At 48.8% G+C, this 27,383-nt stretch overlaps 1 protein-coding gene across 1 annotated transcript; it reads right to left on the bottom strand.

The window, feature by feature from the left end:
• Window positions 1-176: 176 nt before the first annotated feature.
• ADCK5 (aarF domain containing kinase 5) lies at window positions 177-26,443 on the bottom strand. Its single transcript, XM_082235681.1, has 15 exons — window positions 26,328-26,443; window positions 18,640-18,743; window positions 18,170-18,319; window positions 15,883-15,958; window positions 14,238-14,438; window positions 13,890-14,030; window positions 12,571-12,684; window positions 11,288-11,419; window positions 8,873-8,956; window positions 7,092-7,173; window positions 5,377-5,455; window positions 4,567-4,658; window positions 2,427-2,685; window positions 1,389-1,505; window positions 177-620 (listed from the first exon to the last, which is right to left on the bottom strand). Exons 1-15 carry the CDS (start codon window positions 26,343-26,345, stop codon window positions 506-508), a joined length of 1,764 nt encoding a protein of 587 aa, XP_082091807.1. The 5' UTR covers window positions 26,346-26,443; the 3' UTR covers window positions 177-505.
• Between the last annotated feature and the right edge of the window lie 940 nt (window positions 26,444-27,383).

Here is a 27,383-nt window from a genome sequence, read left to right as displayed (position 1 = left end):
CCAATTTGCTTTGTCATCAGATGAACTCATTGCACCCGCCTCCCCTGTGGAGCAAGTTGGCCAAAACAGGCCTCCCTCCCTGGTCTCTCTCTCTCCCCCACACTCCATTCTATTAAATTTCCCTATGCGTGGGGAAGCTTCCCCACCAGACTTTGAGCCAACAGAAGATACCAACAGAGGATAAAAACGGGGCATTTATTATCACAAGCTGTTTGCTGCAAGGAGCTGGGAACGTGGCTCCCGTTCAGCCCTGCGGCTAGCAGAATCTGAGGGGCAGGAAGGCTGCAGCCCACCCTGGCGCTGGTTCTGCCTAACAGATGACTGCAGAAGGGCTGGATCAGGTCCTGAATTTCTCACCGGTAATTTTTTTAATAGAAAAGTGGGAGAGCACCTTCTCCTCCTCTGCAGGCATGAAAAGCACCTGGTGTTGGATCAAGCTGGACAGGCCTTCGGCCATCCTCTGGCCTGATCCAGCCTGCGGCAGAAGGTCGTAGCAGCAGCCGCTCTATGCCTTCAGGTACTCGTAGATCTCCCCCGGCTTCTTGCTGTCCTTCAGGAAGCCAACAAAAGCCAGGAAGCGCAGGACAGAGGTAGTGAGCTTTATGGCGGTGACCTGGAACCTGGTTTGGTTTTTTTAGGGGGGTGGTGGTGGAAGGAGTGACAAAAAGAAAAAGTGAGTAACTGAGCCAGAGATTTGAAATACCACAAAACAAATGAAATACCGTGAAAATCCCTGAAACCAGAAGTAATCGACTAGAAATATTATCTTACGAAAATAAAACACAAACCTCGTTTCACTGAACTATTCCGTTTCCTCAGAAGGAAATAGAAAAATCATAAACCTTAAATAACCAAAATTCAAAAAAAGGGGGTAGAACTCCCAAAAATTCTGTATTATAATCCCAGCTCGACCTAGGTGCAGCAATGAGCAGTAATAAAGAATTGAGGACTATTCTGAGGAAACTTAGTAGTTCAGTGAAACGAGGTTTGTAGCCGGCATCCCGTTAAGACTTTGTTCACTTTTAGGTTTTTCTAATTTTTCCTTTAAACTTTTTGATTGTTATTATTTAGTTTATTTTCATAAGATAATATTTCTAGTCGATTACTTCTCATTTCAGGGATTTTCACGGTATTTCATTTGTTCTGTGCAATTTCTCGGTTCTGTGACTTTTTTCTACAGAGCTTTGAAATTCAGCAGCCGTCATGAAAGCAGATGATGCTCGACTATGACTCCCATAATCTCCGGCCAGCACAGCAGGGCTGTCAGTAAGTCTTGGTCCAACAGCTGGAGAGCAACAGTTTGCTTATTTAAATTAACTGAGGTAGGCGTTGTTTGTCAGGGCTCCCAGCCCAATATCTGGGGGGCACACAAACACGCCCCCCCTTACCTGAGCGAAAACTCAAACACGAAGGTGTTCCAGGCTGCACGGATCCAGCGAACGAAGAAGATGTTGTTGATCCCTCCTGATCTTTGGCTAATCATGTGACTCCAGCATCTCACCGCACTTTAAAAGAGACAGACAGACACCAGAGTCTAAATCCTGGTGCTGTTTTTTTTTTGGGGGGGGGGGTGAGTTGCAGGGAGCAAGAATCACTCAGGGCATAAATTATTGTATTGAATATTGTAACTCACTCTACGTGGGGCTGCCCGTGAGACTGACCCAGAAACTCCAGCGGGTGCAGAATGCTGCGGCAAGACTCCTTACGGGGTCCTCGCTGCGAGATCACATTCCCCCAGTGCTTTACCAGCTGCACTGGCTCCCGGTGGAGTACAGGATCAGGTTTAAGGTGCTGGTTTTATCCTTTAAAGCCCTATATGGGTTAGGACCCTTGTGCCTACGGGACCTCCTCTCCTGGTATCTCCCACGGAGGACCTTACAGTCATCAGACAAAGACATCTTGGAGGTCCCAGGCCACAGGGAGGTTAGGTTGGCCTCAACCAGAGCCAGGGCTTTTTCGGCCATGGCCCCGATCCGGTGGAACGCTCTGTCACAAGAGACTAGGGCCCTGCAGGACTTGACATCTTTCTGCAGGGCCTGCAAGACGGAGCTGTTCCAGCAGGCCTTTGGCGAAGGTGCAGTCTGACCCCCTCCTTTGGTCATCCTTGTAGAACTCTGGCCCAGTGGTTGCTATTTGATCTGGAATTGATTTTAGAATGCTGTGTTACTTTTATTGCTGTTAGCCGCTCTGAGCCCGGCTTCAGCTGGGGAGGGTGGGATACAAATAAAATTTTATTATTAATATTAAAGACATAAGAAGTGGCTGCTGGATCAGGCCAAGGGGGGGGGGGGCATCTAGTCCAGCCTCCTGCTCTCACAGCGGCTGAACTAGATGCCCATTCTGGGAAACCAAGCAGGATCAGGGCACAAGAGGATTCTCTCCTAGTGGCTTCCAGCCCCTGGCTCCACGGCGTCCCACCCCCTCACCTGTGGGCCATGATGTAGTATCGGTCCACGGGGGTCCCCAGGGCCACGTTGATGCCCCGGACGGTGTTGATGTTGCGGAAGACGAGCAGCATGGAGCGGGGCATGTCCTTCAGCACCTGCATGATGCGGTCAAAGCGGTTCTTGGCCATGTCCTGCATGTAGGCCGTCTCCTCGCGAGTCAGCACGTTGGACAGCACCAGCTGAGCCATGTTGATTGGCCGCTGCAGCAGCATCTCGCAGAACAGGAAGTAATCCTGGGCTGGGGGAGAGGAGAGGAGGAGCTTAGGCGCCAAGGGCAACGGCCACAATGAGCACAGGGCAAAGGCGGGAGAAACCATAGAGGCAGAAAGGGACTCCCAAGGGCCATCTGGTCTAACCCCCTGGAAAGCGGGAAGTGGCTCAAGTCGGATCTCGCCTCCGCCAGGAACGGAGGCCGGCACCTTCAGGAAAGCCAGCCCATCTACATCCCAGGGATCCTAATACTGTTAAGGAGAGAAGCCAGCCTAAAGCTGGCCTCTCCAAAACAATTATTCACATTTTATTCAGGGGTTCCGTTCCAAGTACAGTCATACCTCGGGTTTCAGCCACTTCAGGTTGTGTTTTTTTGGGTTGTGGACCGCTGAAACCCGGAAGTACCAGAAGGGGTTGTTTCTGGGTTTCGGGAGTTGCACATGTGCAGAAGCACTAAATCGCACTTTATGCATGCGCAGACGTGGGTTGCGAATGCTGCAGGTTGCAAACATGCATCCCGCACGGATCACATTCGCAACCCGAGCATCCACTGTATACACAAAAAGGTGTATTCTTCTAGGAGCAAACTCCATGGTGTAACCCTGTGCTGGGTGAGGGTTCAGATTTGCTGGTTAACCCCCTTTGGGGTTCTGTTATGAGGGAGGGAGGAAATCCCACATCCGCTTTCTCATTTCCAAATTAGCTAGGAACGGGGAGGAAATGCACAAAGAACCTGTTGTCCTTACCCTCCATGGGAGCTGTGTGCAGAGCAGGTGTCGACCAGCTCCATCCGGCACGCAGGCTGAGACCCTCCTTGTCCGCAGACTGTCTCGCCAGAGTGGTGCATGCTCTGGTTATCTCCCGCTTGGACTACTGCAATGCGCTCTACGTGGGGCTACCTTTGAAGGTGACCCAGAAACTACAACTAATCCAGAATGCGGCAGCTAGACTGGTGACTGGGAGCGGCCGCCGAGACCACATAACACCGGTCTTGAAAGACCTACATTGGCTCCCAGTACGTTTCCGAGCACAATTCAAAGTGTTGGTGCTGACCTTGAAAGCCCTAAACGGCCTTGGTCCAGTATACCTGAAGGAGCGTCTCCACCCCCATCGTTCTGCCCGGACGCTGAGGTCCAGCGCCGAGGGCCTTCTGGCGGTTCCCTCGCTGCAAGAAGCCAAGTTACAGGGAACCAGGCAGAGGGCCTTCTCAGTGGTGGTGCCTGCCCTGTGGAATGCCCTTCCAGCAGATGTCAAGGAAATAAACAACTATCTGATGTTCAGAAGGCATCTGAAGGCAGCCCTGTCAGTGGCGTAGCGTGGGGGGTGCAGGGGGGGCCGGCCACACCGGGCGCAACATCTGGGGGTTAGGGGGCGCAAATCCACGGGTTAGGGGGCGCAAATTACTTGCCTTGCCCCGGGTGCTGACAACCCATGCTACGCCACTGAGCCCTGTTTAGGGAAGTTTTTAATGTGTGATATTTTACTATGTTTTATATATGCTGAGCACCAGACACACACACACACAGTGGTACCTCGGTTTACGAACTTAACCCATTCTGGAAGTCCGTTCTTAAACCAAAGCTGTTCTTAAACTGAGGCGCGCTTTCCCGCCGCCGGTGCCCCTCCACCGTTTGGATTCTGTTCGTAGACCGAGATAGTTCGCTAACCAGAACACTGACAGTTTTGCGGAGTTCTTATACCAAATAGTTGGTAAACAGGGCTGTTCTTAAACCAAGGTACCACTGTAAATAATAATAATCAGACCTCCCATTCAAAGAAACACAAAATCCATGGGGAGCATGACCCTCAGTCAGAATGTGTGCATGTGTGTAAAAGGGGAAGGATTCTACCTGCTGACTGGGAGACCCTTAAGGCTGCCCCCCCAAGTGGCTCCCAACTGCCCCCTCACCTTTCACACCCAGCTGCTTGGAGTACATCTGCATGCCTGCGTCATCGTGCAAGATGATCGCGTGCCACAGCTTGCACAGCGCTTCCCGTTCGCTGGAAGAGACGGAGAGAGCAAAAATCACAAGAGCTTGCTTGCCAGGGGGCCAACACCGGAAAGGCCTTTTGGGGAAACAGACTAACACTGGCTCAAGATGGGAAACCTGCTAGCAATGGAGATATATCGTCAGAGGAACTGGTCTTGTCTATGAGCTTGGCAGCTCAAACGGTCAATGCAAAACAACCCAAAATCCTACACGATACATCTTTATTATTGTCCCATACAGAACAGCGAAATTGAAAAATCTACATAAGACATTCAAAACCCAACAAGCCTGCTATCCCAGCTATCCCAACCTGGTTAGCCCTCTAAAAACTCTGATACCCCATTTTTAAATACAATATACTCCAATACAGACTCCTTACACTGCGTTTAAAACCAAAATCGCATTTGGGTAGAAACTGTTTCTCAGGCGGCTAGTCCTAGTCTTTATTCTGGACGTTGGTACCGCTCACTTTGGGGTATGGCGATAACGAAGAAAATCACGCACAATTTGAGGTTTTGGCAAAAGACTAGAACCTAACTCCCACCTGCTGTTGTAAGCCGCTCTCTGTTTTTATATACGTTGTAAAATGGAATAAAAACATATTTAGCTCCCCAAAATGGGGGGGGGGGGGAGAGAAACCACATTCAAGTGGGATGCTATTGCATCAGCCCGATACCCCCCCCCCACCACCCCTCCCTGAAATTACTCAGGTCCTCGTGCTGACTTACTTCTCGTGAAGGATCTCGTACAAGCCGTGATCAAGGAGAATGAGTTGCACCTTTCCGTCGGGTCCCTTCTGTACCAGAACTGAGAGACGAGGGGAAGGAGGGAGGCAGGTGGTGAAGATGCTTCTCGCCTCAGTTATAATTAAATAATTTTTTATTTATACCCTGCCCTTCCCAGGCTCAGGGCGGCTAACAACAAATTAATCGATGCAACAAAAAGCAGCACAAAATACAGTATAAAACGTGAATAACAATAAATTCAGAATTCAAAAATCAATTTGGGGGGGGGAAATCCATCCGATAAACATTAGATGATCACCAGGGCTAGCTGGCTGAATTAGTCCTACTTGGGCCAGCGAGGAGACCAGGGGAGAATTAGCTGTGGGGTCCCAGAGTGGGATAAAAAGGGGAGGGGGAGGGAAGGAAGGTTATGGACTATGTTCTCCAGGAAACCAGGGAGGGGGGCACGGAAAGGGCCCCAGCAACTAGGTCCGGCCAGCTTCCCAGTTCCAGTTCTTTCCCACCAGCCCCTCAAGGCACAGGTAAGCCTGCACAAGCTTCTTAGACAAGGTCAGAGCACCAGACGTTCCTCCCCCCCCCAGAATCCCCCCTCAGCTTCTTCTAGCAGCCCACACCAGAACCCCCATCCCACCCTGACCCCACACTCTGTGTCCATGTATCTCATCTCATCCTTTGGCCTGACGGCCACTACAAGCAGTCGGAGACAGGAAGGGAAGAGCAACAGGAAGCCCGGTACATCCATTTACTTAAGACCATGGACCCCTGTGGGTCTCAATAGCTATCAGGATTATACATCATTTCTTTAAGACCTTTAAATTAAACTGCAGCTGTCCTCTGAACTTTAGAACTCTATGCCTTTAAGATCATCTAGCCCTTTAAGCGCATATAAAAGGCTCACTTCTAAATTGAAAACGCACAGAAAAGCTCAGGATACACGTTGATCTACTCACACTTAGGTGAGGAATCATATTGTTATATGCTGCCTTAGAGTTTTTAATTTGATTCAACACATATTATTATTAATATTATTTTCAGTTGTTATCTCTGAGAAACGTAGAAAATAACAGGATATATTTATACGAATTCTTGAAACTTACACGACCCCTTAAAAATTAGGTAAGCAACCAAATGTTGTATAATACTGTTTTGCAATTTATGACTGTTTTATAATTTATGCTAATTTAGAATTTAAAGGTACTTTCATGTAATGTTTGATACTTCCAGCTGATGATGGTGAATACATCGAAACAGGGCCCTGTCCTGGTTTCTGATCCATAACTGGTTTCTGCTCATTGATTGAAACTAAGACCTTCATGTCGAATCTTGACTATGGACTAACATGAACCTATCTCTACTCATAAACTCTTATCTCTAATTCTGTAACGAATTATTGTGTTATACATATCCTTATGAGCTTGAGTTTGTAATCCCTGTTAGAGTTCGTAATCTTTATTTGAGTTTGTAATCCTTGTCAGAATACATACTTTTGAATGGATTAGTTTTTGTTACAATTGACTATTGATTTGCGAGTAGGGACCACTCCCACTTTTGAAATTTATATTGGCCAGAGTTCTTGGTGTGCTTTTTGCTTGGTCTATTTAATAACAAGAACTCCAACTTATTTAACGTTAGCTCCCCAATTCACCCCGCACACCCCAACTAAGCCTGCCCTCTTCCCTGGCTGCAGCCCTCTATACCGTTTCCTGGGTGGGGATCGGCATGGATGAATCCGGTGAGGAAGATCTGTTCTGCAAATGCCTGGACCAACTTTTTTGCGGCCTGCAAGACAACACAGGAGGGCAGGATGATGGGGAAGCCCAGGCCTCTGCGTGAGCGCAGGCAACCCCTCTCCACCCCCAATATTAAGAGGCAACCCCCCACCTCAACTTACGTGGGAGGGGTGCTAAGAGGAAAGGGGGACGATGAAGGCGCAAAAGCCTTTCGGACTTTGGAGAGCTAGTGTTGCTGCATCAAGTTCATCAATTCTGTTGAAATAACTAAACTAAATGGTTTTAACTGGCTTTTGTTGGGGGGGGGGGTCAGGTGGGATTGCTATGAGGAATTCTGAAAAATGAAGCAAGCCATTGTGTCAGCAATGAAAGCATTGCGTTGACTGGGTTTGAGTCGTTGTCAATAGTTTCTTATTGAATCCCACAAGCCTCTGCCTCTCTGCCCATTTTCTCTGCCTGACAGGCACGCATAAGCATTCTGAAACACAGGCCAGTTGCTTCCCCAGGCATCCTGGGTCATAAAGATAGTAGGTAACTTTGATGGAGTTTGTTAATCTTTAGGTAGAGTTTAAGGGCCAGGAAGAGAGTTCACAAGGAGATGGTAAATACTCTTTCCTTGCCATCCTTCCTTCCTTTCCTGCCTGTTTATGACCTCCGGGGTTTTGCTAAAAGCATTCCTCCTTGATTCCTGCTTTCTTTGCTCTAAAACATGTATGCATGCTCAAAGTAGTCTTTGTAGTTAAAAGGATTTCTCTGATCTAACTTTGTACCCACGTGGTAGTTTTTTTTGAAATGCTCAGAGGAAATCTGATTGGTTCTTACAAGCGCTGCGCTAAAAGTTCTTTTGTTAATAAAAGGGATCTGGGTCGGGGTGTGACAGATTATTGCTGGCACTTCCTCCCAGAGTCTTGCTAGCCAAGCCTCGTGTTTTTTTGTTTTAATCAGGGTCTAATCCTTTCCTTTGCCTTTGGAATGCAACATTTTGAATGTGCAATTCGCTGTTCTGAACCTTATTGTGCTGGGTCGTGCAAACTGCTATTCCAAACAATGCTTCCAATAGCATGGGGAACAAAGGGGATGAGTTATGCAACCAAGGGGGGGGGCGGTCCTCAAAAGTCTGGGAAACACAGATTTGAATGCAAGGGAGATTTAAACGGGTGGGGAGGAATCATCGCTCAGGGACGGGGCCCATTAGTCCGCATGCAGATGTTCCAAGGTGGAATCCCGGCCGCCTTCAGTTGAAAGGAGCCAGTGTTGGGGAAGACCCAGAGGGCGGCAGCTGCCCATCAAGAGGAAACAACAGCCCAGGATTCTAGGATTTGGAGGAGGAGGAGGAGGAGCGTAGCATATAGTTTGGACCGGGAACTTCTGCGTGCAGAGAAAAGGGTGATGAAAAGGACATAATCCTGCTGGATCAGGCGATGAGTGAAGGAGGGATTTCTCTTATCTGCCCTGAAGCTTGCAAGATCTGCCACGGCGTCTATCCATCAGGGGAGTCCACATTGGCCTAAATGGATGTCCAGCCTGAGCCGGCAGGAAGGCCGCTTTCAATTTCTGCATAAAATACGTACAAATACACCCCACCACTCCCTCGGAGGCCGTGAAGCGAAGCGAAGATGCTGCTGCCTCTGGGGTGGTGCATGAAGGAGGCAAGCTGTTCAAGCCAGCGTGGGACGGAGCCTCTGCTGTTGCCCGCCCTGTCCCTCTGTCCTGCCCCCCCCCCCGGCGCTGCCCCTCTACCCACTTACGTCCTTGGCATGCAGGCCTCGCCTCTTGATGCCCTCCATGTCGTTGACTTTGCAGCCGTCGTAGAAATCAGCTGTCAGGACCCTCTTGGGGCAGAGAGAGAAAGGAAAGAGGACGTCAAATGTAGCCAGAGAGCAGCACGCACAGTCCTGTTTTGCTTTCCAACCTGAGCCATGGACTGCTGAGGCCCCGAGATGATATTATTATTATTATTATTATTATTATTATTATTATTATTATATTTTCGGTTTCACAATTTAAAATACTAATTTTACACCCTTAACATATCAATGACTTCCCTTCTCTTTCCACAGTTCATTTTACGTATCATAAATCCCTGCATATTTTTCAAAAACTGTACCATTCAGTATTCCATTATTGCATCCATCAAAACTTATTTACCCTGCTGAATTTATCTTAATGCTGTCAGCGTTCTCAGCTGTACACAATTATTTCCCATATAGTCAATAAACATTGTCCAATCTTCTTTAAACATATCTGGGTTTTAGGCCCAAAGCCATTAGGGGAACGGGACTCACTGGTGACCCTTTTCCCACCTGCTTTGCCCCACCTCCCAAAATATGATTTGTGGTGTAATTGTGATGGCTTATAGGGACGCAGGTGGCACTGTGGGTTAAACCACAGAGCCTAGGGCTTGCCGATCAGAAGGTCAGCGGTTCGAATCCCCGCCATGGGGTGAGCTCTAGTTGCTTGGTCCCGGCTCCTGCCAGCCTAGCAGTTCAAAAGCACGTCAAAGTGCAAGTAGATAAATAGGTACCACTCCGGCGGGAAGGAAAACGGCGTTTCCATGCGCTGCTCTGATTTGCCAGAAGCGGCTTAGTCATGCTGGCCACATGACCCGGAAGCTGTACGCCGGCTCCCTTGGCCAATAAAGTGAGATGAGCGCCGCAACCCCAGAGTCAGCCATAACTGGACCTGATGGTCAGGGGTCCCTTTACCTTTACTGTGATGGCTTCCAGTGTTATTATTTATTGCACGTAAGCCACTTTGCGACTCATGCAAGTGAAATGCAGCACAGATAAGGAACAAATAAAAATAAAAATTCTATTTCCACAGAAAATAAATAATAAAATAATATAATATAATATAATAATAATAATTTGCTGCCCATCTAACTGGGTTGCCAATCAGAGAATTGGAAGGGTGCCCCAGAGGTCATCTAGCTGAACCCGCTGTAATGGAGGAGTCACACGCAAATACTGGGCAGTCCTGCTCAGGTGTTTGTGGGGACATTACCTGGAACCCCGAGAAGATGTAATGCGGGAACGACCCGAAGCTGGTATTCCCCCCCTCCACACACACACTAATGCAGAAAATGTACTTGTCTCAGGTGGGGGTGGGTGGGCGTTGTGTGCACAGAGGGCAGACTTCCCCAAGCTGGTGCCCTCCAGTGTCTCAGGCCACAACTCCAGCAGGGCTGCCTGATTGCTGATGCAAGTTGGAAACCAAAACCCCTGGACCAAAACCAGGTTGGGGATGGCGGAGATGCTCTTTCAGCTGGCATGGGGGTGAGTAAGAATACAGCCACCCCCCCCAAAAATGATTTCACTCCTTTGGGCTGGAAGTGGCCAAGTTCCTTCCCCAAACTCATTCATTTCTCTGCTCCACCCACCTCCAGCCATCAATTGGAGGGGTGCAAATATCCAGAGTGTGGGGGTCACGTGGGATTGCTATGAGTAATTATGAAAAAGCCATTGTGTCCGCAATGAAAGCATTGCGTTGACTGGGTTTCATTCATTGACAATAATTTCTGATCGAATCCCACAAGCCTTTCCACCTCTGCCATTTGCTTTCTCTACACCTGACAGGCACGTATGAGCATTCTGAAACACAGGCCAGTTGCTTCATCAGGCATCCTCAGTACATAAAGATAGTAGGTTCTTTGATGTAGTTTAAATTTTAGATAGATCTTAAGGGCCAGGAAGAGAGTTCACAAGGAGATGGCAAATACTGCCACCCTGTTTATTCCTGTTTATGACCTCCGGGGTTTTGCTGAATGCATTCCTCCTTTTATTCCCATTTTATTTACTCTGCACTACATATGCATGCTCAAGTAGGAAGTAGTTTCTTTGTAGTTAACAGAATTTCTTCTGATCTGACTTTGTCCCACATGGGGTTTTTTGAAATCCTCAGGGGAAATCTAATTGGTTCTTACAAACACTGTGTAAAAAGTTCTTTTGTGAATAAAACGACCTGGGCCGAGGCGTGGAGAGGAATTATTACGACCTAGGCACCTCCTCCCAGAGTTTTGCTGGTCAAGCCTCGCGTGTATTCTATTGATCAGATTCCAATCCTTCCTTGCTTTGGGAACGCTACAATCAATGGCTCTTTTATACACAAACACACAGAGACACCTCCCTCGCCGCCACATCCTGCCGCCATGCGCAGAGACGCACCTTGCTGCTTCTCTCCCAGTAGACCCGAGGGACCACCACAAAGTCAAAGTGCTTCAGCTCCTGGGCGCAGCGCTCCGAATTGCGCGCCTCGTTCTCAAAGTCCAGTTCCTGTGCCAGCGTGTCCTTCAGGTCCTGGGGGGCGAGAAGGGGAGCTTTGAAGGGGGACCAGGAAGCGTTACGGGAGGAGCGTGGTATTGGGTTGTTGTTTTTATTCTGATTATATATGCTGTGATCTTTTCTGTGAGCCGCCCTGAGACCTCCGGGTATAGTTTGAAATACTTTATTGTCACTTGTACAACTTGTATACAGTGAGATTACACAAACACCCCCCCACTCAGCTCTCTTAGTCATAATTCCCCTCGTTTACTGACACACACACACACACCAAACTCGAAAGTCAGTTGCCCTGTTGTTATCTTTTCATTCATCAGCCTAGCAGCCCGCGGATAGAAGCTGTTCTTTACCCTGTTGGTGCGACTAATCATGCTTCTAATCAAGCAGGAGATCAAGAAAGTGCCGGCCAGGGTGTGAATCATCATCCCTGATAATTTTCCTCATGTTCTTCCGCTATTTCATCCAGCGGATTCACGGGACAGCCCATAATATCTTGTGCTGTATTCACCACCCTCTGTAGGCACTTCCTATCAGCTGATGTCAAACCAGCGTCCCACACCGTGATGCAGTAGGAAAGGACACTTTCTGTTGTGGACCGGTAGAAGGAGATCATCAAATGTTGATTGGGCGATATATAAAATAATAATAATAAAGCCATCCAAGTTGGAGGCCGTCACTACGTAAGAAAATAGGAGGAGCCGGCTGAATCAGGCCAATGGGGGCCACATCTACTCCTGTCCTGTCCTCACGGGGGCCGACCAGAGGCTTGTGGGAAATCCTCAAGCACATCCTGAGCACAACACTATTTCCTATTGTTGTTCCCTATTATCCGGAATTCAGAGGTAGAGTGTCCCTGGGCATGGAGGCTCTGCTATTTCAAGAGACCTCCCTAAGAAGAACCCTGCTGGATCAGGCCCCATCAAGACCGGCATCCTGTCTTCACAGTGACCAACCAGATGCCCCATGAGGAAGCTTGCAAGCAGGATTCGGGTGCAAGAGCCCTCTCCCAATCCAGTGGCTTCTAGCAACCAGCCTTCAGAAGCCCTGTTGCTCCAGGGAACATTCCTTCCATCCGCCCCTTCTTCCAATTCCCGCCCCCCATGGCGGCCAGTGGGGGAAACAGTAGGGGAACCGCCCACCCACCCCCCAGCTAAGAGCCCAGAAAGGACCTTCAAGACCCAGCTGAACCCAAAGCTAGGGTGCATCAGCGCCACGATCTGCAGCAGGAACTCCAGCGTGCGAATGTCTCCGTCAAACCGGTCCCGCAAGTCAATGTACTGGACCTGCAAAGGGGTGGAAAGGGAGAGACTGGGAATCTGGGGCGGCAGAGGACCCAGAGCAAGGCCTTCCGAGAGCACAGTGGCACCTGGGTTCTCAAATGCCAAAAACCCGGAAGTGTTCCGGTTTTCGAAATTTGTTTTGGAAGCTGAACGTCCAATACAGGTGTTGGCTATTGTTTCCGGGGCACCTGCACCAATCAGAAGCTGCGTCTCTGTTTTTGAACATTTCAAAAGTCAAATGGACTTCCAGAACGGATTAAGTTTGGCACTTTTGTTTTTGCTATTTATTTTGCGTTTTTGAGCCCTTTTTGGTTAATTTGTTTTTGTGACTGTGTGGATGATGATTTTTATCATCTACAATTCTGTCTTGTTTACTTTATAGTACAGCACATTGATGAATGCTTTCATTTTATTTTTATTTGCTTTCATTTTTCATTATTTTCATTTTATGGATCAATGGTCTTGCTAGATAGCACAATTAATGACATTTCGAAAGTCAAATGGACTTTAGTGCTTTTGTTTTTGCTATTTATTTTGCGTTTTTGAGGCTTTTTTGGTTATTTTGTTCTTGTGACTGTGTGGAACCCAGTTCAGCTACTGATTGATCGATTGTGTGACTGAGGAAATTGATAAAAGCCCCCCTCCAAACAATGACTATCATCAGTACAGGCAAGAAAAAATAACAATTTTAACTTTTATTATCTACAGTACTGTCTTGTTTATTTTATAGTACAGTACAGTGGTACCTCGGGTTACAGATGCTTCAGGTTAGATACGCTTCAGGTTACAGACTCCGCTAACCCAGAAATAGTGCTTCAGGTTAAGAACTTTGCTTCAGGATGAGAACAGAAATCGTGCGGCAGCAGCAGGAGGCCCCATTAGCTAAAGTGCTGCTTCATGTTAAGAACAGTTTCAGGTTAAGAAGGACCTCTGGAACGAATTAACCCGAGGTACCACTGTACATTGATTATTGCTTTCATTTTCTGGATCAATGGTCTCGTTAGATACTAAAATTCATGTTAAATGGCTGTTTTAGGAGTTATTTTTAAAAGTCTGGAACGAATTAATCCGTTTTGCATTACCTTCTATGGGAAAGCGTGTCTTGGTTTTGGAACGCTTTGGTTTTGGAATGGACTTCCGGAACGGATTAAGTTTGAGAACCAAGGGACCACTGTAATGGGGGGGGAGGGGGGAGCACAGCCACGGACCTTCACGGCCACTGGGGTGCCGTCGTGGAGCTTCGCCCGGTGCACCTGGGCCAAGCTTGCAGCGGCGATTGGCTGGTAGTCGAACTCCAGAAATAGCTGGTCCGCCTTGGCTTTGAAATCCTCCAGGAAGAGCTCGTCCACCTGCAGACAATGACACGTGAGGAAGACACTCAAGCCGGCTTTGGCCAGCCTTGGCCGCTAGAGAGCTTGCTCATTCCACTTACTTATTTCAAAAGAGCCATTTGCCGACCGATTGTAAAAAAGCGAAGCAACTGACTGAAGCGGCTGGACTCCAGCTCCCACCCAGCCGAGCCCGCGGTGGGAGGAATGGCAGCAGACTTGCTTTACCTCCTTGTAGCCGCGGGTGAGGGCGCGGTCCTCCAACGTGCGCAGGGTGTTGATGTACTCCGGGGGAAGCAGGTGGTTGAAGGCGCACAGGCCCTGGCCGAGCTTGATGTAGAGGCCCCCGTTCCGGATGGCGCCGCGGACGATGCTGTCGGCCGCCCGCTGGTGGCATTCCGAGAGGACGGTCTTGTACCCTGGGCTGTTCTGACGACAGGGAAGAGGGGGAAAGGGGTCAGAAACTGGCAGCCCCGAGGGAGGGGCAGGGGGGACGCCTGCAGCCCTCTGGATATGGCGGGTGGACTCCCGACATCTTGGAAGCCACCCTGAGATCCTCGGTCCTGTTTGCCTGAAGGAGCGTCTCCACCCCCATCATTCTGCCTGGACACTAAGGTCCAGCACTGAGGGCCTTCTGGCCATTCCCTCGCTGCGAGAAGTGAGGTTACAGGGAACCAGGCAGAGGGCCTTCTCAGTGGTGGCACCCGTCCTGTGGAATGCCTCCCACCAGATTTCAAAGAGAACAACCACCACCAGACTTTTAGATGACATCTGAAGGCAACACTGCTTAGGGAAATTTTTAATGTCTGACGCTGTATTGTTTTTAATATTCAGTTGGAAGCCGCCCAGAGTGGCTAGGGAAACCCAGCCAGATGGGCGGGGTATAAATAAATTAATTATTATTATTATTATGGGCCAATAGGTGGCATTTAAACCGTTCGATATAGCTCGGTTGGTCAGTGTGGTTCTAATAACGCCAAGGCTGCAGGTTCAATCTCCGTGTGAGAGAGCTGCATCTTTCTGCATGGCAAGGGGTTGGACTGGATGACCCCCGGGGTCCCTTCCGACTCTACAGTTTCTAGGACTCACTTTGCCACCCCATTCCCCAGCATTAAGCATCCGGCAAGGAAACCCTCTAGGCGATGAATCCAGCTACCCCTGCCCCACTGAGACCCTTCTGGGCCTCTCAAGGCTGCTTGGCAATAATAATAATAATAATAATAATAATAATAATAATAATAATAATAATAAAATTTTATTTATACCCCACCCTCCCCAGCCAGAGCCAGGCTCAGGGTGGCTAACACCAGTAAAATTACAATAAAAACATAATGGGGTGGGGGCAATTTAAAATACGGGTTAAAATACAATTTAAAATGCAGCCCCATTTTAATAGTACAGTCATATCTCGGGTTAAATGTGCTTCAGATTGAGCGCTTTCGGGCTGCACTCCGTGGCGACCCGGAAGTAACAGAACGTATTACTTCCGGGTTTCGCCGCTTGCACAGTCAAAATGACGTCACGCACATGAGCAGAAGCAGCCATGCGCAGACGCGGTTGCGTTCGCTTCTGGATGCAAACTGGGCTCCGGAACGGATCCCGTTCGTATCTGGACGTACTACTGTAGCCCATAAATCAAAACCATAAGGGGAGGGAAACATAAGGGTCAGACTGAGTCCAAACCAAAGGCCAGGCGGAACAGCTCTGTCTTGCAGGCCCTGAGGAAAGATGTCAAGTCCCGCAGGGCCATAGTCTCTTGGGACAGAGCGTCCCACCAAGTCCGGGCCAGTGCTGAAAAGGCCCTGGCCCTAGTTGAGAGCTGGTTGAGTTCCTTTGAACGGCTCAGAGCTTCAGAAACAGCAGGGAACCGTACCTCGTCCAGGCCCCGCAATGAGATGTGGTGCGTCCACCAGTAATCCAAGGAGATCAGGATTCCCAACTGCAAGGACCTTTGTGAGAGAATTACACAGAATTAGTGGGTATTTCCTCTGGCCCACTGTTTTAGGCTGTAAACTTGAGCGGGAGAAAAACCTGTCCATACAAATTCAGGATTCTACATGGGATGGGCTACGGTCATCTGAATCAAATTGAGTGAGTCTCGGTTTACGTGAGAGTGTGTTCTGTTAAAATCCTATAAGGATGGCATGGCGCAACATGACAACTTGCCCACATAACATCCCAGAACTGTTGAAAGGGTTGTGGAAAAACAGGCACTTTTCTCAGCTATGGTGGGACTGCCCACAGGGATTCAAATTCTGGGCAACAGATTGTCAAGAAACGTCCGAAATACAGTGGTGCCCCGCAAGACGAACGCCTCGCAAGACGGAAAACCCGCTAGACGAAAGGGTTTTCCGTTTTGGAGGCGCTTCGCAAAACGAATTTCCCTATGGGCTTCCTTCGCAAGACGAAAGCCCATAGGGAAATCTCCGGGACAGCGGGGAAGCGCAGCGCGTCTTCCCCACTGTCCTCGGACCTCCTCCGAAGGCTGGCGGTGGGGCGGAAAGCCCTTCTCCCCGAGCCAGCCTTCGGAAGGCTCCTCCGAAGGCTGGCGGTGGGGCGGAAAGCCCTTCTCCCCGAGCCAACCTACGGAAGGCTCCTCCGAAGGCTGGCGGTGGGGAGAAAAGCCCTTCTCCCCGAGCCAGCCTTCGGAAGGCTCCTCCGAAGGCTGGCGGTGGGGCGGAAAGCCCTTCTCCCCGCACCAGCCTTCGGAAGGCTCCTCCGAAGGCTGGCGGTGGGGCGGAAAGCCCTTCTCCCCGAGCCAGCCTTCGGAAGGCTCCTCCGAAGGCTGGCGGTGGGGCGGAAAGCCCTTCTCCCCGAGCCAACCTACGGAAGGCTCCTCCGAAGGCTGGCGGTGGGGAGAAAAGCCCTTCTCCCCGAGCCAGCCTTCGGAAGGCTCCTCCGAAGGCTGGCGGTGGGGCGGAAAGCCCTTCTCCCCGCACCAGCCTTCGGAAGGCTCCTCCGAAGGCTGGCGGTGGGGCGGAAAGCCCTTCTCCCTGCACCAGCCTTCGGAAGGCTCCTCCGAAGGCTGGCGGTGGGGCGGAAAGCCCTTCTCCCCGCACCAGCCTTCGGAAGGCTCCTCCGAAGGCTGGCGGTGGGGCGGAAAGCCCTTCTCCCCGCGCCAGCCTTCGGATGGCTGTCCTGAAGACTTGCGGTGGGAGGAGGGTTTTCCTTCCCACCGCCAACATTCAGAATGCTGTTCTGAATGTTGGCAGTGGGGAGGAAAAACCCTCCTCCCACCGCAAGCCCCGGGGAACAGAGGAGAAGCGCTGCGCCCCTTCCCCTCTGTTCCCGTACCTGTCCTGAAGGCTTGCGGTGGGGAGAAAAGCCCTTCTCCGCACCGCCAGCCTGGCAAGCGGTTTCCATAGGAACGCATTAATTGATTTTCAATGCATTCCTATGGGAAACCGTGCTTCGCAAGACGAAAAACTCGCAAGAAGAAAAAACTTGCGGAACGAATTAATTTCGTCTTGCGAGGCACCACTGTACTCAAACAACTCACTGCAACTTCGCCGCAGCTCTGTTCACTGAATCTATGGGATAATCAGCTGAAAGGGTTCAGCTCTCAGAAACTATTGACATGGATGCTAACGGCTGCCGGAACCTCATTTGCCCCCTAATAGGGGAAAATTCAGGACTTGTGACTTTCTCTTTTGGTATAGTCATACCTCATGTTATGTTTGCTTCATGTTACGTTCTTTCATGTTACGTCCTGCGGCGACCCGGAAGTACCGGAAAAGGTTACTTCCAGGTTTCGCCGCTCGCACATGTGCGGAAGCACAAAATGACATCACGTGCATGCGTGGAAGCGGTGGATCATAACCCTAGTGTGCGCAGACGCGCCACTGCGGGTTGCGCTCTTTTAATGTTGTGAACGGGCTTCCGGAACGGATCCCGTTCGCAACCAGAGTTACCACTGTAAATATATGTGGACCTCAGCAGCAACTGGAAAAAAAAATAACTCAGGACCCCTTACTCTCAGCCAAACGTCCCTCCCTTGCAGGATGGTTGTGAGGCTAAAACGGAAAGGGGAGAACGAAGCAAAGCCACCTTGAGCTCCTTTGGAGCAAAGAAGGCAGGATGTAAATGCAATCAATAAATTAATTAAACAAAACCCCTCCCTCCCTGGGGAAGGGGAAAGGAAAGAGTGTGTCGCCAGCCACCTGGTAAAGCGCCCCAGACCCTCGACCAGCAGCCTCATCCTGCGCCGTTCCGGCGTCTCGGCCATCCAGTAGCGGATCCCAGCTGCGAGGGGGAGGCCCACGGACAGCCCCAGGAACGCCTTCTTCAGCAGCCCCCTCTGTCGACGAGAGCTGCAGTGGGGCAGAGGCGTGAGCAGAGATCCACAGCACCCCCCCCCCAAACACCTGGCCCTCATTCCGCACGGAAACCTCCCCTTCCCCATCCATTGAAAAGCAAAGCACGTTAGACAGCACTGCAGAGTTGGAAGGGACCCCCAGCGATCATCTAGCCCAACCCGCTGGGGGCACGTGCATGGCAGGGGGTTGGACTAGATGGCCCTTGGAGGTCCCGGCCAGCTCTACAAATCTGCGATGGCTTTGGCCGACCTGGCGGCCTTCAGGGGTTTGGGACTACTGACATCTGGATTCCTAAACATCTGGAGGAGGTCTACCTGGGTGGCTGGGAATCGGAGCGCTGTCTGCACTGGGGGGCAGAGATCAGCCATGGGGTCTTCTTGCGCCGTAAGAGCAGCAGGTGAAAGCGGCAGATCTGGACCTGAGGAATCAGAGGAGAGAGAGAGGCTTAGCATAGCTGAGAGCCCCAGGGAAGGAAGGCCCACCCTAATAATAATAATAATAATAATAAATTTTATTTATACCCCGCCCTCCCTAGCCAAGACCAGCCTCAGGGCGGCTAACACCCGATATAAAAGCAAATGGATTAAAATACAACTTAAAAACAAGATTAAAACACCGTATTTTTCGCTCCATAAGACGCACCTGACCATAAGACGCACCTAGGTTTCAGAGGGGGAATGCAAGGGGGGAAATATTATTTAAAGGGAGCACTGAGCAGAACTTGTGTGCACCCCAGGCTCTGCTGAGCGCTCCCTTTCACGAGCCGAGTGGAGCGTGTGTGCGGCGCTTGCAGGCTTTTCCCCGAGGAGGGAGAAGGGCAGCCCATCACTGACGGGTTGCCCTTCTCCCACCTCGGGGGAAAGCCCCAAGAGCTGCACACACGCTCCACGCGGCTCTTTAAAGGGAGCGCGGCTCTTGCGGGCTTTTCCGGGAGGTGGGGGAAGGGACAGAGTACGGCCAAGCCAGAAGCTAGAACAGCGAGAGGGAGTGCTGCGCAGTGATCCCTCTCGCTGTTCTGGGTTCGGGGATAGCTGCACAGCCTGCATTCGCTCCATAAGATGCACACACATTCCCCCTTACTTTTTAGGAGGGAAAAAGTGAGTCTTATAGAGCAAAAAATATGGTACAACATTAAAATATTAAAATACAGCCTCATTTCAATGGAAACTCAAATCAAAAACTTTTGGGGGATGAAAACGTCAAGTCTTCACCAAGGCTAACTATCCAAACTGGTCCTACGTGGGCCAGAAAAAAGCCAGGGAAGTCCCCAAATAGGAGTTCCATCACAGAAGGAGAAAGGAAAGAGGGGTAGGGGATCAAGTGGATTCCAAGCCAAAGGCCAGGCGGAAAACTCTGTCTTCCAGGCCCTGCGGAAAGAAATCAGATCCTGCAGGGCCCTGGTCTCATGAGACAGAGCGTTCCACCAGGCCGGGGCCAGGGCTGAAAAGGCCCTGGCTCTGGTTGAGGCTAATCTGACTTCCTTAGGGCCCGGGACCTCGAGGGTGTTGCTATTTAGGGACCTCTGCGGGGCATACTGGGACAGGTGGTCCCGTAGGTATGAGGGTCCTAGGCCGTGAGGGCAGCCGAGGTTTCGGGGTGAATGTGGGTGCAAGCAATGTCAAACCCAGCTCCCCAAAGCCAAAAGAACAGTCTGCACTCTCGGATGGAAACCTGTGGGCACGTTGGTTAATTTTTTTAATGTATGCAGCGACAGCAGCAAGAATATTGCACGCTCAAAAATGGAACGAGGAGGAGGTTTCAACGAAGGAAGAACAGGCCATGGAAAGGATGGATTAAGCAGAACCGGCAAAGCTAACAGCAAAAACCAGAGGTCGAAATGGCGAAGCGTTCTTTGAGGACCGGGAACCTTTTGTAGAATAGCTAAATAAGTTTTTATGTGTTTATATGCCTATTGCACTTTTAAACTTAAAATCCATTGTTGTTGTTGGCTGATCTGACTGAAAGAATCCACGACCAGAAAGAAGAGGAGACACAAGAAGATTGGAAGAATTTTTAAGAATATTTGGCTAAATATTGTAACATAAGATAAAGAGAAATTTCTTGGATGTAATAATTAGGCTTAGGGGTAGAATAAGAATACGTTGTTAATAAATATTAAGGATTAGAATATTAATAAAGGAGAAGTAAGTAAATGAAAGAAGTTAATATTATTAGAAATATGAATTTGGAGAACTGCTAAACAGGTCATATAATGAAATTCAGTCAGAGGGGATTCGAGGAAGTCAGTTATCAATGTAATGAAATTAGGATTTGGAAGTAAAAATCCTTTTTTGTTTTTGTGTATTGTAATGTTTTTCTTTTTTCTTTTTTATGTGATAAATGTGAAAACCAATAATTTTTTTTGAAAAATAAATAAATAAAATAAATCCATTGTTGTATATTGTTTTAAATGTTTGTTTTGCTATTGGGATTGCAGTTCCATTTGCGTTCCTCAAGCTGGTCTCTGACCGTAATAAATTTCATGTTCATGTTCAATATCTAAAGAACTATGATTGTTGCATGAAAACACGAGCAGGATTTGAAAGAGCAGCAACAGTAGAACGACCTGAAGGCTGATAATTTAGGATGTATCTGTGGAGTATTGCAAGTTAAAATATGCAGCATCGATGAATAAATATCATGGAGGGAGCGGTGGGAAGTCAATGGATAAATTAAACACTGGCGATGGTGATGTGCGTGAACTTTTGAGAACTAAAAAAACATGTATTTATTTTAAAAGAAAGGAACTTGCTGGCACAGGGGGACATGGAGACAAGAGAGGGGATGGGGAAGACCTTGGCCTCCTGTTCTCATTCCTCGGGATGGAGGCAGCTAGCAAGGACAGTGGCCTTTATATCAGAGAGAACATCTGCAGGACAACAGACCAGGCCAAGGAGAGGGCCAGGCTAGCTTGCAGGCTGCCGCCTTCCTCTCCCAACAGATCTCAAACCATCTGCAAAGTGCCTTTAGAAAGCTGATAAGCAGCAAATACACAGAGCAAAGGTCCCTCTGCGATACACGGACTGGCAACCTGCCCGCTGATGTGCAAAAGGTGTTCAAAGGTTGGGTCCGGCAATCCTTGCAGCACCCTGGAAAGAGAGGCAAACAGGATTGCACCCATTTCGCAGATTGGGAAGACTGAGGCAGAGAGAAGCTTGCCTAAAGGCACCAAAGGAGTATTTGGAAGAGCTGGGGCTTGTGTGGCGCCTTCCAAGCTCGCACCAGGTCCCTGAACCACCACGCCAGACGCAGTTTCCCAAGACCATTCTGGGCCTCCTCACATCAGCAATCGGCTATTTTATTTGCGGCATTGATGTGCTTTTCGTCATCAGAAAGGTTCTCGGGGTGGCTTATGAAAATGAGCTCTGAGACAATCCTGGCCCACGGGTTCACCATCTTTAATAATAAATAAAAAAGACACGACACAAAAGGAAAAAAGGAATGGGCAGGAGGAGGAAAGGAGTTGGATCAAGGGCAAACACTTACAATCACCGTTCTTAAAAGCTGCAAAGTCAAGGCACAGGCAGAAACCATAGCTATGGAGGATGCTGTGAGGGCAGCTCACAGCACCAGTAGCCAAGCAGCCCTGCGGGGGAGACCTCTCTCTAAGCCCCCCAAATGGTGGGGGGGGGCAAAGTGAAGCCCACCTCAGAGCCTGTTCTGCCCACCTTCCTATTCTGCCACAAACAGCTCTGCAAGGAAGAGTCCTGAGGATTTGCAGCGGAATTTTTACAGGTTTTTTAAAAAATGCAGTTTCTTAATACTGTACTGGTAAGACACACTTTGGAACTCCTTGCCACTTGATACCAGCCTGGTGCTCTTCATTGTACTCATTTTGGCACCTGCCAAAAACATTCTTGTTTAGAAATGCCTAGCCAGATGCTTAGAAAATTGGTGAGAGTTTCTACCTGTTCTTAGTCTATTGTTATTTTAACTTCCTGACAGTTTTAAATTATGCTTGTTAATTTTTCTTAGCAATAATTTTACTGTTTTATCTTTTTATAGCAAACCACTTTTTGGTTTTGTTCTGTTCTTACAATCAAGCGGTATATAAATTTCATGAAATAAGTAAAACGTGAAATAACCTGATTTGGAAGGCTTTGTATTATTGTGCCCAACAATTTATTTATTTTATTTACTACATTTTTAGGCCGCCCTTCATCCAAGGATCACAGGGTGGGTTATAGCATGAATTGGATCACCCAGAAGACTCTGTCCAATTCTCTGACTCAAGGAGACTGCAGGAAAAAAAGCGAATGCAGTTCTAGGCTGCATCAACAGAAGTCTAGTGTCCAGATCAAGGGAAGTCATAATCCCACTCTCTTCTGCCTTGGTCAGACCACACCTGGAATAAGGATCAACATTTATTGTCGAGTGAAAAAGAGAAAATCTTTGTAACGAATTATTATGTTATAAATATGTTTATGAGTTAGAGCTTGTAATCTCTACTTGAGTTTGTAATTCAGAATACATACTTTTGAATGGATTAGTTATTGTTATTATTGACTATTGACTTGTGAGTAGGGACCACTCCCACTACTGAAATTACATTGGCCTGAGTTCTTGGTATGCTTATTTCTCAGTTAAGATTCCTGCATTCCATGGGGCTGGACTAGATGACCCCCGGGTGCCTTCCAGCTCTACTGTTCTATGATTATGAGTTAACTTTTATATGCCTGATGTCTTTGTCCATGGAGTTTTCTTGGCAGGGATACTGGAGTGGCTTGCCGGTTCTTGCTCCAGGTAGATCACGTTTGGTCAAAACTCTCCACTATGACCTGTCCATCTTGGGTGGCCCTGCACGGCATAGCTCATAGCTTCTCTGAGTTATTCACGCCCCTTCACCATGGCAAGGAAGACAGCATCTTAAAAAGCAGAGACATCACCTTGCCAACAAAGGTCCGTATAGTAAAAGCTATGGTTTTCCCCGTAGTAGTATAATAATAATAATAATAATAATAATAATAATAATAATTTATTATTTATACCCCGCCCATCTGGCTGGGCTTCCCCAGCCACTCTGGGCGGCTTCCAAAAGAATATTAAAATACTATAATACATCAAACATTAAAAGCTTCCCTAAACAGGGCTGCCTTCAGATGTCTTCTAAAAGCCTGGTAGTTGTTGTTCTCTTTGACATCTGGTGGGAGGGCGTTCCACAGGGAGGGCGCCACTACCGAGAAGGCCCTCTGCCTGGTTCCCTGTAACTTGACTTCTCGCAGTGAGGGAACTGCCAGAAGGCCCTCGGAGCTGGACCTCAGTGTCTGGGTAGAACGATGGGGGGGGGGAGACGCTCCTTCAGATGGTGATGTATGGAAGTGAGAGCTGGACCATAAAGAAGGCTGATCACCGAAGAACTGATGCTTTTGAATTCTGGTGCTGGAGGAGACTCTTGAGAGTCCCATGGACTGCAAGAAGATTAGACCTCTCCATTCTGAAGGAAATCAGCCCTGAGTGCTCACTGGAAGGACAGATCCTGAAGCTGAAGCTCCAAGACTTTGGCCACCTCATGAGAAGACTCCCTGGAAAAGACCCTGATTTTGGGAAAGATGGAGGGCACAAGGAGAAGGGGACAACAGAGGACGAGATGGTGGGACAGTGTTCTGGAAGCTACCAGCATGAGTTTGACCAACTGCGGGAGGCAGTGGAAGAGAGGAGTGCCTGGCGTGCTCTGGTCCAGGGGGTCACAAAGAGGCGGACACGACTAAACAACAACTTGAGTTTGTAATTGTTGTCAGAATACATATTTTTGAATGGATTAGTTTTTGTTACTATTGACTTGTGAGTAGGGACCACTCGCAATACTGAAACTTACATTGGCCTGAGTTCTTGGTGTGCTTATTTCTCAGTTAAGATTCCTGCATTCTAGATGACCCCTGGGGTCCCTTCCAACTCTACAATTCTATGAGTCAACCTCAGCACATGCCAGCCACGTTTTGGGAAGATCCTGGCAACCCTGCCCTTTGGAGGCCCCACTCCACAGATACTGGGTGGGGGGCATTTGTCCCCCGAGAATCTTCCTGCTGCGCTTCTTTTCCGATGTGCTGGAAAAAACCAGGTCACAACCAAGATTGCAAGCTCTCTGGGCGGCCCTTTCTGCCTCCAGCCTCACGCCCACAGTTTGTCCTTGCAGGCAGGAAACCAGCGCAGGGACAAGAGGGGTCTTGACTCTTCCTCACGCTGGGAACATCTCAAGGCTGGAAGAAAGCACAGCTGACAGCCAGCCGGCCCTCTGGACTGGACAGACAGCTGAAAGGATCTAGCAGCAGTTGCCAAACTTTTTCAGGCCACCCTTGGGTTCCATTAACTCACCCCCACTGCCCTCCCCCACTATAATAATAATAAATTTTTATTTATAACCCGCCCTTTGGGGTTCAAAAAACCAGGCTCAGGGCGGCTTGCAACAAATTTAAAACACTTCATTGATGCAACAAAAAACAGAATAAAATACAGTATAAAACGTGAATAGCAATAATTTCAGAATTCAAAAATCAGTTTAGGGGGGAAATCCATCCAATAAACATTAGATGCTCACTCTATAATTGTTATCATTTACTAAACGTGTTCGTTGCTTTATTTTGCCCAGGGCAACCCAAAGCGACTTACAACCAAACAAGCATTGTTCAGAATGGTTGGTGCTAAGAGAATAATACAGCAGAATTCAAAACAGGAAGAAATAATTGCACGTTCATTCAAAATCCAGTTCAAACTATTTCATTCAACAAAATTGATGGACCTGATTCGGGGATACCAGCTTTTCAAAGTCATTTGCACTTCTTGCACACACACCTCCTCCTGCCACCCCCTCTCCTCTTAGAGCCCCCCAAGGAAAATCCCACTGTCCCAGGTGGCGCCACCACCCACTTTGGGAAAACAGCCGATGTGTAGCGCACGTTTCTGGGAATGAGTTGCTCAAGAAGCTTTGAACGGGCGCAAAGATCTGGGCGGCAATAAACAGCACGGAGGGAGAACAGTGTGGAACGAAGAGCCTGCTTGGGAAAAAGTAATTTCACAACATCCGCGAAGTCATTTGCAAGCAAATTCCATACGGGAGGAGGAAAAGGAACATGCTGCAAAAACACATGGTTTTCATGCGCCGCACACAGAATGGGCCACCACATTTCTGCCAATGTTTCCCCAGCCACTCTGGGCAGCTTCCAGCAAAAGAGAGGCTCTGCTATTACTATTTTTGTTATTATTTATATTATTAAATATTCTTTACACCAGACCCATCTGGCCGGGTTTCCCCAGCCACGCTGGGCAGCTTGCAGCAAAATATTAAAATACAATAATTCATCAAATATATTACGAAGGGGGGCCAAGATCTGAGCCTCAACAGGGATCTAGTGAGCACCAGGATCGGGGGGGGGGGACACCTAAGAGCCCCACTCCTTTTGTACTATTGTTATTTTTTTACTTATTTACTATTTTACTAAAAAAAATTTACGTATTTACTATTTAACTATCACTATTGTTCTCTGTTCTCCCCAGCCCCAAACCAATGAGCTCTGGAGAGAGTCTCCCCCCTGCAGGAAAGAATCAGGGCTGCCCCCTCCCCGCTCCCAGCCCCACACTGGAATTGGGGGGGGGCAGAAAGTACCGTAATGTGCATGGCAAAGGGGCACTCCTGCCATGCTTGCAGCTGGGGGAGGGTCGGAGGTGCATAAAGGAGAGAAAAGCCCCCAGTTGCAAGCAGAGGGGTGGATAAATATGATCAATTCAGTGGGGCAGAAAAAAGGGGGGTTACCGTAATGCCTAGCGATGAGCGCACCAGAAAAGGGGGCGCTGCCGTAATGCCCCGAAGAGAGACGCGGGAGGGGGGGGATTTACCGTAATTCAGCCCTAAAGGGGCAGCCTGAAACAGACCTGCGGTGAAGGGGAGCTGCTACCGTAATGCTCCTAAGAGCCGTCCGCGGGGAAAAGCTGAGGTAACGACCTTGCGGAGGGAAAGGGCGCGAAAGGGGGGAGTTGAGGGGAAAGGGGGGTCGAGGGTTCTCCTCACCGTCCGCTGCAGCTCCATGGCGCCCCTTCCTTCCTGCCCGCCCGGCGGCCGCCCAACCTCCGCCGCCGCCCGCCGCCGCCTGCTGCTACTACGACCGAAGCCGCCGAGCCTTCGGGCCGCGCTGCCCCCGCCCAGCCGCGCTCCGATTGGCTGCGGCCGGAGAGGGGGGCGGGGCCGCGCCTCGGCGGCCAATGGGGAGGAGGCTCGCGGGAGTGGGCCGATGAAGCCCCGCCTCCTGGACGCGGCGTCATGGCATCACGGGAGGGGGCGGAGCTTCGGAGGAGCGCTGAGGACTAGCGCCTTGGAAACCGGGAAACTTACAAGTGTACGAGGCGAGGAGGAATAACTGGGGAAGCAACAAAGCGTAAGGTGTATTTGGGAAAGGCAGGGAATGAAAATGGTAAGAATATTAAAAATAATTTAGTTGAAGGATTTTAAAATCGAGGAATCAAAAGAAGCAGAAGTAGCAAATATAATAATAATAATAATAATAATAATAATAATAATAATAATAATAATAATGATGTATTATTTGTACCCCACCCATCTGGCTGGGTTTCCAGAAGAGAAGGTTGAGGGAAGTCAAGGGAGGTGGGAAGGGGGAGGGGGGAGATTTGGATTTGTGAATTTTCATTGTGTTCATGAGGATTGTGTTGAATATAAACTTGTGAAACCCAATAAAACTTTTTTAAAAAGAAAAAGAAAACAGCTGGGTTTGTATTATTATTATTATTAGTGCTTTTTTCTAAAAAAAAAAAGTTTAGGGGTGTAATAAAAAAATTAAGGTCATATATATATAAAATAAATGTTCATAAATGTACCAATGTCTGGAGCAGCACAGGAAGACCGTCCTGAAACCAATTTGACTCCCAGACTGACCAAATGTTTCCTCTGCAAGCAGGGAGGGGGTGAGGAAACCTTCCCATTGTCTCAGGAATTGGGTAATCACCATTTCAAAGGAATGGCCAGACTACCAGGAAAGGCAATCAGATAAGGCATTATCAGATAACCTGGCAGACAGGAAAAACAACAACAGTCAAATTTCTGCTGTAGACC

Source organism: Podarcis vaucheri, assembly GCF_965113315.1.
Source record: "Podarcis vaucheri genome assembly, chromosome: 8".
Lineage (NCBI taxonomy): Eukaryota > Metazoa > Chordata > Lepidosauria > Squamata > Lacertidae > Podarcis > Podarcis vaucheri.
Note: the sequence above shows the minus strand (reverse complement) of the source record. Positions and strands in the feature narration are given on the sequence as shown.

Bases quoted from the DNA above. Each gene is read 5' to 3' on its own strand.
- ADCK5 (XM_082235681.1), bottom strand. The intron at 4,659-5,376 runs GTAAGTCAGCAC...CGTCTCTTCCAG, and splicing joins TACGAGATCCTTCACGAGAA to CGAACGGGAAGCGCTGTGCA. The intron at 621-1,388 runs GTAAGGGGGGGC...AAACCAAACCAG, and splicing joins GTGTTTGAGTTTTCGCTCAG to GTTCCAGGTCACCGCCATAA.